Here is a 14,130-nt window from a genome sequence, read left to right as displayed (position 1 = left end):
TACTGTTTTGCCCTGTAATGCATCGTGTGACCCAGTTAGAGGTTACAAAGCTGAGAGTTTTAGTAGTACATAGATGTTTAAATGGCTTTCTCTAGCCCAGAGCATGGGCTATTCTTTTGTTCAAATTAAACATGATTTCGTAGGGAGAAACGGTTTGCAAAAAATGACATGGATATAAATTAGCTTTGATTGGACTCATGCATCTCTGGAAAGTCAATTTCTTTTGTTTCAAAGCATTTTTTTTTCTCTGGAATGTTTTACTCATTTGACTTCAGATGCCAGTTCGTATTGCTTAACAGAGCTGAGTCAGTCTAAATCAGACATGTCAAACACAAGGCCCGGGGGCCGGATCCGGCCCGTGGAGTGGTTTCATGCGGCCCGTGAAGCCATCCTGGAAACAGTGAGGGAACGGCTCCCACTGCCTTGGCCCTGGCCCAGAGACCCTCCTTCTGCCAGAGACCCTCAGATCTGTCCCACTCCTGCCCAGGCCCCCATAGGCACCCTTGATGCCAATGATGTAGAGCTGGCCACGCCCACCCAGTAGGCCATATGCACTCTAGCCATGCCCACCCAGTAGGCCACGCCCACCCTGGCCACACCCACCCGGCCCCTTGAGGGCAACCGCAATGCTGATGCGGCCCTCAATGAAATTGAGTTTGACACCTGGTCTAAATCATCGATTTGATTTGGAAATGGACGTTTCAAAAGCAACTGCACCAGTATATATAAGAAGAGGGACCTAAAAAAGAGCAGATATAAAGGTGTTTTTTTGGGGGGGGTGTTTTTCCAGATAGAGGCTGCCCCTGATATTTGTTGGGGGGAGAGGGCTTGATTACTGCAAAGTAGGCAGGGTGACATTATATGAAGAAGTATGACTGCATTTGGAGGGGAAAAAACTGCCTAAGCTTTCATGACTAAGGAGGGACTAGAAGTCATCATCTCCTGGTGATTGGCCCAAAGTCACCCAGCCAGATTGAGACTTAATGGAGGACTAGAACTCATAGTCTCCTGGTGATTGTCCAAAATTCATAGAGCTGGTTTGCCTGCTTAACACGGGACTACAACTCACCCTCTCCTGGTTTCCAGACTGATGCCTTATCACTGGAACAAATGGGTTCTACAGATCTTCCAGGCGATCGTTGGAGACATTAAGCCATCTTAAAAATTTTGCTCAATGCTGTTGGTCTTCACCAGGGGTCCCCAAGCCCCAGTGCCGCAGCATGCCAGAAACCAGGCTGTGCCAACAAGCAAAGCCCCATCCGCCTCCAGTCTGCGGAAAATCCTGTCTCCACAGAACTTGTGCCCAAAAGGTTGGGGGTCACTGGTGTACACAACCCATCGAGTTTACCCACCTTTGTGCCTACATCTAAACAGATAAGAACCCGTGCCCTACAGATCTTCACACCTTACATGGAGTTTCTAGGAGATGGACACTATCCAGTGGTGGGATTCAGCCAGTTCGCACCACTTTGGCAGAACCGGTAGCTGATTCTTTGTTGCCCAGGACTTCCGGAAGCGGCATCCACGCAGAGAACCTATTGTTCACATATTTGAATCCCACCGCTGACACTATCCCACCCCACACCACCAGAAGTGTAGGATCGGATTAGCATGTTACCATCTACATAAGATTACTTCCCCACCACTTCATGTGTATGGCAAAGGGGGAGTAGAAAAGTCTGTGAGAGAAGAATGTCTCTCCAACTGGATGTCTATCGAGATTCTACGTCATCCAGTCATGACTCTGGCCATCTACATTAAGATTGAACAGCCCTCTCTCATCAGAGGGGAAGGGATACGACACCACCTACCTCCTGTTTACAATACCGTCCTTTCAGCAGTTCCAAGAAGGCTCCACACCCATTTATACTATTCAGGTTGACCCTGTGGGCATAGATAAACCTCCAAGTGGCCTCAACGACTCTCAGAAAGATGACTTCAACAAATATAAATCCTTCCATCCTCCACCGTTTAGTCGGAACTGAGGAAGCTTCTTGGATGAGAAGCAAAACATCTTCAAGGAAAAACCAAAGTCCAGTTGCCTTTTGAAAAACCATCTTTGGGATGCCCAGCTGGATGAATTCACGCAAAGGCAACTTGACTTGGTGGCAGGGACATGTCAGCACTTTTCAAGTATTTGAATGGAGAAAATCAGGGTTTCTTCTCTATCATTCTATCGTTTCATAGTGCAGGATATGGAATACAGAGCAAACTTGCTGGAAAGTATATTTTAGTTAAACATTAGGACAAGTTTCCTGAAAGGAAGAACAGCTTAATAACAGAGCTAATATCCAAGGAAAGAGGAGGATGTGTTCCCAGCTATCTACCAGGGATGCTCTAGTCTAGATTTCTGCAATGAGCACAGGGTCGGACATGATGATATCAAAGACTTCGTCCAGCTTTATAGTTGTGTTCATGCAACAAGCTTATCCAGGGGACTGAGTAACGCATTCTCAAGACTTCCAGGATACTTTGAACCATCATTAATCAAATAGTCCAGATTTGCACCTCAGGCTAAAGCAGATGCACCATGAAGACCATCATACCAGAAAGACCAGGACAATCCAACTGTCACATGCATTTATTTGCCCAACAAGAGCACAATCGTGCATTTCTCCAGAAAAAAATGATGTCGTTGATTATGAAAGATCCACCTTCGCCCTTGATTGACCCTTGAAATTGACCCTCCTAAGAGGTGAGGGAAAATGATTGTGCCTTTTTTCCACCAGTGCTTTGGAGAAGTCCAAAGTGGTCATAAACATCACAGACCACGTTATAATCAGAGAACGTAAACACTGAGCGAGAAAGCCCTGGGTGAACCCCATTTTAAACACACACTTCGTTGCCTTGCTAAGGAATTCAAAGCCAAACAATTATAGCGGTGCAGACAAGAGGCAAAAGGGATTCATGCAGTTTGTCTCTCTAATATATGTTTTCTTTACCATCTACCCCATGATTTTAGTTTTCTGGAAAGTGAAGGTGAGGATGGGGAGAAAGGCTTTCAGACTTGCCAGATGCTGTTACTGTAACTTTACCATAAAGACAAAATTACTACTCATGGTTGGTACATCTTCTCTGGTCTACCTTGAAGGGCTGACAATGGTAGATCAGAACTATGAAGTAATCCTGCAGTGAATTGATTCAGACTGATCCTTCCTTCCTTCCTTCCTTTCTTCCTTCCTTCCTTCCTTCCTTCCTTCCTTCCTTCCTTCCTTCCTTCCTTCCTTCCTTCCTTCCTTCTGAATGGCAGATGTCCTCCCTGCCAATGATATTCAAAAGTTCAGGACACTGCAGTCACTAAATCTCACCTGCTGTACCTACTCAGCTTCTGAACAAGGCAACCTCTGATATACCGTAAAAGCCTCAGCACTTTTTCCCCCTTAACATTTGTTTCCTTTATGCAAGCTTTTCAACCAGCCCCTTTCTATGGGTCATGTTCTGGATTGAGTTTTGGAACTCTGTGGGGATTAGCCTACAGGATATCAGGGAGTCCATGCTTTTTAATGGCCCAAATTGTTTTGCCACATGGGAAATGTAGTTTTCCTTTTGGGCACTGTCTAATACAGGGGTAGGCAACCTTGGCTCTTTTATGACTTGTGAACTTCAACTCCCAGAATTCCTGAGCCAGCATGGCTCAGGTTGGAAACCTCTCCCTTTCCCCTCAGCATGGCTGGCTCAGGAATTCTGGGAGTTGAAGTCCACGAGTCATAAAAGAGCCAAGGTTGCCTACCCCTGGCCTACAGGATATCAGGGAGTCCGTGCTTTTTAATGGCCAAAATTGTTTTGCCACATGGGAAATGTAGTTCTCCTTGTGGGCACTGTCTAATACAGGGGTAGGCAACCTTGGCTCTTTTATGACTCATGAACTTCAACTCCCAGAATTCCTGAGCCAGCATGGCTCAGGTTGGAAACCTCTCCCTTTCCCCTCAGCATGGCTGGCTCAGGAATTCTGGGAGTTGAAGTCCACGAGTCATAAAAGAGCCAAGGTTGCCTACCCCTGGCCTACAGGATATCAGGGAGTCCGTGCTTTTTAATGGCCCAAATTGTTTTGCCACATGGGAAATGTAGTTCTCCTTGTGGGCACTGTCTAGTAAATCCTTTGTCTCAGACCTCCAGGCTTTGCAGCAATCTCATCTCACAAGCTTGCATTTTCCAGGGAGTTACTGCCACATGTGGCATCTTCTAAGTTACTGATTCATCCCTCAGCAGTCATGTATTATTACTCTCCCCCCACTTCTTTGAGATGCTGATCTAGCTCTCTCTAAATATCTCCTCTTGCCCTACTCTTCCTTAGTCCTTCACCCAAGCAGTCCATTTATTTTCAAGACCAGGAGCTCTATCTGGGGAAATCAATATAGAGTGGTTCCTTGTGTCTAGCTTCATTCTGTTCTCCAGGTTCTTTCCCCCCCCCTATACCCGAAACCACCCCCCCATCCAGCTCATTACTCAGATCTACAGTTGTCCCAAGGGGTCAAAAAGCTGAATAACTTCCATACAGACACTTTACTTAAAGATCTCCCTCACTTCTTCAGCCCTCAACTGATCACTTTGTCAGAAGTCAGAATAACAGGGTTGGAAGGGACCTTGGAGGTCTTCTAGTCCAACCCCCTCCTCAAGCAGGAGACCTTGTACCATTTCAGAGAAACGGTTGTCCAATCTCTTCTTAAAATCCTCCAGTGATGGAGGACCCAGAACTTCTGAAGGCAAGTCATTCCACTGATTAATTGTTCTAACTGTCAGGAAATTCCTCCGTAGTTCTAGGTTGCTTCTCTCCTTGATTAGTTTCCATCCATTGCTTCTTGTCCTGCCCTCGGGTGCTTTGGAGAATAGCTTGACTCCCTCTTCTTTGGGGCAGCCCCTGAGGTATTGGAACACTGCTATTGTGTCACCCCCCTAGTCCTCCTTTTCATTAAACTAGACATGCCCAATTCCAGCAACCGTTCTTCCTATAGTTTAGCCTCCAGCCCTGTAATCATCTTTGTTGCTCTTCTCTGCACTCTTTCCAGAGTCTCAACCTTTTTTTTCATATCGTGGCAACCAAAGCTGGACGCAGTATGGTCTTACCAAGGTATTATAAAGCAACAATGCCTTTTCCTTCTTTCTCAGTCTTGCAGTTAGTTAAACGCCTGGAAGAGAGTTCTCTTTTTTTTAACCACCCCCACCCCCTTTCAACCTTTAGTAATGAGCATTCTTCTCTCGCTTTCTCCTGGGTTGCCAAACCAAACCAGGGTGGGGTGCTTACCTGCAAAATGCTGCTGGTTACCAGAAGCCAAGGCTGAAGCCACCTCATCACTGGAAGCCAGGGTGAAAGACATGGATTGAACCCAGTTCTTGGTGGAAGACAACATCCAACTCCCTTTGCGGAGTCCGTTTCCAGCAGCTGAATTGACAAGAGATGGGAATCACTTCTCCTTGACTCTGGGGAAGCTTTATTAAAGACAGATCTGACGTCAGGTTGGACGGCTGCATATTTTCTTCGGGAATAACTTTTCCTGCCTCCTCTCTCTCTCTCTCTCTCTCTCTCCCCCTTTCATTTGGGTGACTCATCCCCACCTCCAGCTTTCTGGCTGTATCGCCTTCTGCCAGGAATTTCTTAAAGGAAAATTCACCACATATCATCAGCACAACACCGCTGTAATTTTAACACTCCACTCCTGAGCTCAGGGTTCATCTATAATTATATTTATTTATGACTTTGCCCTGAAAACTGGGTGGGCTGGATGGGAGTGAAATGAAAGGATGTTTTTTTTTTCAGGAAGGGGTGGGTGAAAAAGTAAAGCAGTCGTCTTTTCCAAGATGGGCCTCCACAGGAACAGATCCCTGTCCTCCTCGCTCCAAAAAGTCTAACGTCTGGCTTAAAGTTGGTTTAAAGGAGAGTCCAGCTTCCCAGTTTCTTCAAGCAATGTTCTTGGCCTAGTACGTAAGTCGTTTGCCACCGACTTTGTCTGCAATGTTATTTTCAAAGTCTTCCAATAAAACCTGTATGTACACATCAACATATACAAAAAACAGGTTTGCACCATCAGCCCCCGTCTTGACATTTTTGACCATATCCTCTGGATATTCTTCTATATCATTCATAGAACCATAGAACTGGAAGGAATAATAATAATAATAATAATAATAATAATAATAATAATAATAATAATAATAATAATAATAATAATAACAACAACAACAACAACAACAACAACAACAACAATAACAACAACAATAACAACAATAAAGTTGGAAGGGACCTTGGAGGTCATCTAATCCAACCCCCTGCTCAGGCAGGAAACCCTATATCCGTGATGCCGAACCTATGGCACATGTGCCACAAGTGGCACGCAGAGTCCTCTTTCTGGGCACGCCACCATCGCCCCAGTCCTAGGCCTTCAGCTGGATTTTGTAAAACCTTTTCACTTTAGGCCTCCCCTGCCATGTGCAAAAAAACAACGGTTCAATCAATCAATTTCAACTTCTCGTGGGGAAAAAAAGATCTCACAAAGTTGGAATTGATTGAACTTTTTAGTCACACCCAGTCTGCCGTTATCACCACAGCCATGCCCACCCAATGGGCCACGCCCACCCAATGGGCCATGCCCACCTGACACCCGATGATACATAAGTGGGTTTTGGGTTGCAGTTTGGACACTCGGTCTCTAAAAGGTTCGCCATCACTGTCCAGTCTCTTCTTAAAAACTTCCAGTGTTGGAGCATTCACAACTTCTGGAGGCAGGTTGTTCCACTGGTTAATTGTTCTAACTGTCAGGAAATTCCTCCTTAGTTCTAGGTTGCTTCTCTCCTGGATTAGTTTCCATCCGTTGCTTCTCATCCTGCCTTCAGGTGCTTTGGAGAATAGCTTGAGTCCCTCATGGCAGGAGATGTTATATCATCCCAGGTCAAATGGTTGTCTTGTCTATTTTTGAAAAACCTCCAGTGATGGAGCACTCAGAGCTCCAGGAGGCAAGCTATTCCCTTGATTAATTGTTTTTTTAATATGCTTTATTGGGGGTTTTTTACATATCACCATCAATATTTGGTAAACAGTGTGCTGTCTGGGTTTGTGTTTACAAATAATCAATAACAATGAGTTTCTATAGTTCCACATTCCACATAATAGCTCTCCTTGATTTTCTCTTCTTCCAATAATATTCTCTTTTAGCAACCTTAAGTTAGTACATTTCTTGATAATTTTAGAAGATAACAATTAAATATCTACAAATAACCTCCACCTCATTCTTAAGCTTCTTTTCAAATTAATCCTCTAGATCACCTTGTCATACATCCTGTTTTTAGAGTTCTCATTTAAATTCATTTTCCCCACAATATTCAGAAGAAAATATTTTACATTAATAATAATAATAATAATAATAATAATAATAATAATAATAATAATAATAATAAGAAGAAGAAGAAGAAGAAGAAGAAGAAGAAGAAGAAGAAGAAGAAGAAGAAGAAGAAGAAGAAGAAGAAGAAGAAGAAGAAGAAGAAGTTGGAAGGGACCTTGGAGGTCATCTAGTCCAACATTGATGAATTGTTAATCAATGCGATTTGGAGAAGGTAGTAGGAAAAATGAAAAAGATAAGAAAAATGAGGAGGATAATATTAATACAGTCCTACTACATGATTAGGGGATGCGGTGGCTCAGTGGGTTAGGATGCTGAGCTTGTTTGGCGGGTCGAATGCCGAGTGCCGCGTAACAGAGTTGAGCGCCTGTTACTCGTCCCAGCTTCTGCCAACCTAGCAGTTCGAAAGCATGTAAAAATGCAAGTAGAAAAATAGGGACCACTACGGTGGGAAGGTAACAGCGTTCCGTGCGCCTTTGGCATCTAGTCATGCCGGCCACATGACCACGGAGACGTCCTTGGACAAGCACTGGCTCTTCAGCTTTGAAACGGAGATGAGCACCGGCCCCTAGAGTCGGAAACGACTAGCACGCATGTGCGGGGGAACCTTTACCTTTACCTTTACTACATGATTAGATTTTCTTAGGTGTAAGACAGTGATGTGGTAATTAGGTGTTCCGCAGAATGATGCCATGGGGGGGAAAAAAAATCTTTGTGTCTTACTGTTTTGGCACGCGATGCCCTATAGCAGCATCCTGAGGGGAAAAGTTGGAACAGTTTGTGTCCAGGATTTGAAGGGTCTGTAGATATTTTCTCAGCCCTTTTTCTGGCTCATGCAGTATACAGGTCCTCGGAGGAAGAGAGGCTGGTTGCAATTGTATTTTCTGCAGTCCTAACTATCCGTTGAAGTCTGTACCTGTCCTGTTTGGTTGCTGTACCAAACTACACAGATACAGAGGTAAAAAATGACAGACTCAATAATTCCTCTGTACAACCGTATCAGCAAATCCTCGGGCAATCTGATTTCTCACTGTATTCATTTTGTGATTGTGCCTCAGCGGGGTTACTATTTCATTACATTGTGTTGCTCTCTGTTCTTGGCTGGTGTTTTAATTTTGAATTATTTCTTTCGAATTAAAAGTTTGCCTTCTGTGTGGAAAACTTTGTCCTGTGGTTTCTGTTTGTAAGTTGTCCAGAGTTTCTGGGTAGGCATATACATTTAAATAAATAAATGTGTCCAAGCAAATTAAGATGTTTACTTGACTTCTCCTTATAAGTGGGACTAATTCTTCCTCGCCAGGTTCACCCTACCCAATCCTAAAGCCTAGTCAAGGAGAGACAGAGTTCAAGGCTAATGGTGGAGGTGAGCAGCATTTTCCATGTCTCACTTTTTAAATTTTAACCAGCCTGGACAATACTGGTTGAGCATGATGGAAGTGGTAGTCCAGCACATCTGGTCAACAGGAGGTTGGGGAATAACAGAGTTGAAGGGACCTTGGAGGTCTTCTAGTCCAACCTACTGCACAAGCAGGAGACCCTATGCCATTTCAGACCAATGGCTGTCCAATCTCTTCTTAGAAGTCTTGAATGATGGAGCAGCCATAACTTTCAGAGACCAGCTGTTCCACTGGTTAATTGTTCTCACTGTTAGGAAAATTCTCCTTAATTCCATGTTGCTTTTCTCCTTGATTAGTTTCCGTCCATTGTCCATGGTCCATTGTTAGGTAGCTTCAACACTAGAAAGGAGTGGGTTTGCTCTCTGTTTATATACAAGTATATGAACTCCCTTCAACATTGACAGGGCAAGCCACTTGTATGTAAATAGAGAGCAAACCCCACTCCTTTCTAGCACTGATATTACCTAGTTGTGTAATGAAATGTCTGCAAGAAAACCACCAAGTTCATAGCACCAAGGATTCCAGTTTCTGAAGGTTAGCTGTTCCACTTGTAGATTGTTCCCACTGTCAGGAAATTTCTCCTTAGTTTCCAAGTTGCTTCTCTCCTTGATTAGTTTCCATCCGTTGCTTCTTGTCCTGCCTTATGGTGCTTCAGAAAATAGGTTGCCCCCCCGTCCTTCTTTGTGACAGCCCCTCAGATGCTGGAAGACTGCTATCATGTCACCCCTCGTCCTTCTCTTCATTAAACTAGACAAACCCGATCCCTGCAACCGTTCTTCATATGTTTTAGCCTCCAGAACTCTAACCATCTTTGTTGCTCTTCTCTGCACTCTTTCCAGAGTCTCAGCATCTTTTTTATAATATGGTGATCAAAACCGGATGCAGGATTCCAAGTGTGGTCTTACCAAGCCTTTTAAAGTGGTACAAATACTTGATGATATCTTGATTCTATCCCTCTGTTAATGCAACCTCAGATTATGTTTTGGCTGCTGCCATACACTGCTGCCTCATATTTAAGTGTGATTGTCCACTAGGATTCCAAGATCCCTCTCGTAGTTACTGCTATTGAGCCAGGTTTCACCTAATCTGTACCTGTGTATTGGATTTTTCTTGCTAAGTGTAAAATCTGATTGAATTTGAATTTCATTTTGTTAGATAAGGCCCAGTGTCCAAGTTTGTTGAGATCCATCTGTTTCTTGAGCCTATCTTCCTTGCATTTGAATCCTGCAAGCCTAAGCAAGAATTTTGTTCCCTACTGTTCTGTAGCCGGTTCTTTGCAGGCAATACGCGAGACGGAAGGTTCCAAACAGTAACACGCTTTATTGAAGTCAAGCAGAACAGAACTGAAACAGTGGCTGCCTTGCAGCTATTTATACGGTTGGCCACTAGGCGGCGGCCAAAAGATTTGAAGGAAGCCCCAAATCTACCAATGATATCCCTGGAGACAACAAGTGTGGCTTAGTCAGTAGCCGTTACACATACACCATTGAGCAACTGTTAATGCAGCATTTAAACAGACATGTGAATCAGTACAAGCAAAAACCCCAATACATTCCACCTACAGTACTTGTTGACTTTGTGCAGGTGGAAAGTGCCTCCTTGTAATTCTGACATCCCTAGTGACCTAATCTAGATAGAAACTGTTCTCCTTTGTGAAAGGAAGGCTACAGCCCCAACCTGAAGCTTAGTTGCGGATAAGAGCACAGCCACGTGTTCCAGTTTTTCACTTTGAAAATGAAAACTCAGCAGAACCTGTTAAATATAGAATATGAACCAGGTCAGAAAACTTCAAATCTGAATAGGGGAAAGAGCCACCAAGCTACAGCAGCCTTGCTTGGGAAACCAAGATCTGTCAAATTTGCCTCTCAAGCATGACCTTAACATATTAAGTACTGCACTGCAGATTTCTTGCTGTTCTGCAAATGCAGGAAAGAAAACAACCATCAGTGATCTATGCTTGGTAAACCATCAGCTCTGGAGGCAATAACCACAGAATGTTTCCTCTTTCTAATAGAGTGGAAAGATTTATTTTGAGCTAAAGGCTGAAAAATTTTTGGGGCGGAGAGCCACGCTGGAAAAAAATCAGCTTGCTTGCTTATGCAAACACTCATTTATAGACCACCATTAGATGCAAACGGCTTTGCAGACAACATGTGCTAAATTTCATTTCCACCGTTGTTCAGCCTAGCGACGAATGTAACCCAGCCCAAACTGCCACATCAAGCAAGCAAAGAACACCATCTAAAACCTTAATCAAGAGTTCGTCACTTTCTTTAAAGTCTTAAGAGCTGGGCTGAGGACTTCTCTGAGACGTCGCTACTGTTGAACTCACCCCAGGATAAGTTCAGCCGAGGGGAGCATTCAGAAGAACAAAGCACCTGCAGGGTTGAGTAAACAGGAATCAAAGGGTGGGAATAACATAAGTGGAAAAACTTAAATTCTCCCTTCCTTTAATATTGTAGGCCACCCGGAGTTAAAATAAAATAAAATAAAATAAAATAATAAAATAAAATAAAATAAAATAAAATAAAATAAAATAAAATAAAATAAAATAAAATAAAATAATAAAATAAAATAAAATAAAATAAAATAAAATAAAATAAAATAAAATAAAATAATAAAATAAAATAAAATAAAATAAAATAAAATAAAATAAAATAATAAAATGAAATAAAATAAAATAAAATAAAATAAAATAAAATAAAATAAAATAAAATAAAATAATAAAATGAAATAAAATAAAATAAAATAAAATAAAATAAAATAAAATAAAATAAAATAAAATAAAATAAAATAATAAAATAATAAAATAAAATAAAATAAAATAAAATAAAATAATAAAATAAAATAAAATAAAATAATAAAATAAAATAAAATAAAATAAAATAAAATAAAATAAAATAAAATAAAATAAAATAAAATAATAAAATAAAATAAAATAAAATAAAATAAAATAAAATAAAATAAATAAAATAAAATAAAATAAAATAAAATAAAATAAAATAAAATAAAATAAAATAAAATAAAATAAAATAATAAAATAAAATAAAATAAAATAAAATAAAATAATAATAAAATAAAATAAAATAAAATAAAATAAAATAAAATAAAATAAAATAAAATAAAATAAAATAAAATAAAATAAAATAAAATAATAAAATAAAATAAAATAAAATAAAATAATAATAAAATAAAATAAAATAAAATAATAAAATAATAAAATAAAATAAAATAAAATAAAATAAAATAAAATAAAATAAAATAAAATAAAATAAAATAAAATAAAATAAAATAAAATAATAATAAAATAAAATAAAATAATAATAAAATAAAATAAAATAAAATAAAATAATAAAATAAAATAAAATAAAATAAAATAAAATAATAAAATAAAATAAAATAAAATAATAAAATAAAATAAAATAAAATAAAATAAAATAAAATAAAATAAAATAAAATAAAATAATAATAAAATAAAATAAAATAAAATAAAATAATAAAATAATAAAATAAAATAAAATAAAATAAAATAAAATAAAATAATAATAAAATAAAATAAAATAAAATAAAATAAAATAAAATAAAATAAAATAATAAAATAAAATAATAAAATAAAATAAAATAAAATAAAATAAAATAAAATAAAATAATAAAATAATAAAATAAAATAAAATAAAATAAAATAAAATAAAATAAAATAAAATAAAATAAAATAAAATAAAATAAAATAATAAAATAAAATAAAATAAAATAAAATAAAATAAAATAAAATACAACACTGCTGCCCCAATGAAATGCACATTCATATTCTAAACCAGGGGCCTTCAAACTTGGCCCATTTATGAAGTGTGGACTTCAACTCCCAGAATTCCTCAGCTTGCCTGGCTGAGGAATTCTGGGAGTTGAAGTCCACACATCATAAAAGGGCCAACTTTGAAGACACCTGCTCTAAACCCAGGTGGGAAATGAGGTTCTATCTGTAGGTGAAATCTAACTTCAGAGTTATCTAAGGCCAAAAGAAAGCACTTAAAGGAACAGGTTGAGCAATGAAATATCATTACATTCCGTTCCTTCTTGCTGATGAGCACAAGTATATCTCACCCTTTAACAATGGATTAAAAAGGGTGAGATTCATATTTTCTCTTTTTAGCCTTTACTATTTGCTAGCAATACCCTATCGTGAGATATCTTTTGTAAACCAGTGATTTTTTGTGTGTGTGTTTGTGTGTGTATACATATACATATACACAGGGCTTTTTTTCTCATAGAACGCTCAGAACGGAGTTCCGGCACCTTTTTTGGATGGAACCTTATAGGGTAGGCAAGGCGGGTTGCATGACATGTGTGAGTTCTGGCACCTTTTTCTTTTACAAAAAGTACTGCATATACAGTGTGTGGGTATATGCATAAAAGAGAGAGAGAGACAGAGAATGTTTCATATCTCAAAATTGCAAAGGTTGAAATCTACTGCAATGAGGCAAATGAGTAAACCTGTTTCCTACCCAGAAAGCAAATCAGTTAAGGACAAAAACATCTATTTTTATTCATCATCAACTCTGTGGAGAAATCATTTCTTTAAATTGAACTGGCCAATGTAAGCCGTGTAACACGTAAACGTTGTAAGAGGAGAACAGTTTTAGTCCACGCGGGTGCAAAACAACAAAAAAAAAACCATCAACCCACAAGAGCTGATGAAAATGAATGCCTTTTAATAAAATGCTGCATGCATTTTAGCCAAACAACTGGTGAGTTTAATTGACAGGAAGATTATGGTGGTCCCTCCGCCTGAAATAATTAACCATTTATCTTTAAAACAGAAGGATTATCATAGTTTCACTGAGAATGTCCTAACGAGACAGACAAAGATGTTTTATGATTATTTTTCTTGGAGTATAGGAAGCATTTTAAAGCTAGGATCACATTCCTTTTGAGTAAATGCAACATAGTTTAAGTGTGTTTTTATTTTGTTTTATTATTATTAAGAACAGTATGTCCTTAATAGGCTGGGATACACAATTTCTTTCTAGATAAACATAGCTTATAGCGCTAGGAGAAACTTGCTATAAAGTTTTAATTCTAGAGATTGATATTTGTCTGATGGCCTTTAAAACAGAGGGAAGTAGTGTAGCTATTCAAGCAGCACTGTTTGTTTCACCACTTCTGCCTCCAGAAGTGGTGAATGCTCCAACACTGGAAGTTTTTAAGAGGAGAGACTGGACAGCCATTTGCCTGAAATGATATAGTTTCCTGCCAGAGCAGGGGGTTGGATTAGATGACCTCCAAGGTCCCTTCCAACTTATAAAACTTTTATTCATAAAACATGAAACTCAGTCAACTGAACACTCAAATTGACTGGCACTAGTGGTTGACACAGGTTGCTGCCAGCATCCTAGGTATCAACC

General features: G+C 39.2%; 1 protein-coding gene across 1 annotated transcript in view; it reads right to left on the bottom strand.

Annotated features, from left to right (window-relative positions):
* CCN4 (cellular communication network factor 4) overlaps window positions 1-5,408 on the bottom strand; it is a 35,200-nt gene extending 29,792 nt beyond the window's left edge. The window contains exon 1 of the mRNA XM_081322585.1: window positions 5,243-5,408. Within this exon, the coding sequence (XP_081178711.1) occupies window positions 5,243-5,290 (48 nt within the window). The 5' untranslated portion in view covers window positions 5,291-5,408. The remainder of the gene's footprint in view (window positions 1-5,242) is intronic.
* Window positions 5,409-14,130: the final 8,722 nt, after the last annotated feature.

Source organism: Vipera berus, assembly GCF_964194415.1.
Source record: "Vipera berus genome assembly, chromosome: 3".
NCBI classification, from domain to species: domain Eukaryota; kingdom Metazoa; phylum Chordata; class Lepidosauria; order Squamata; family Viperidae; genus Vipera; species Vipera berus.
The sequence above is the reverse complement of the archived record's forward strand: the minus strand, read 5'-3'. Positions and strand labels throughout refer to the sequence as shown.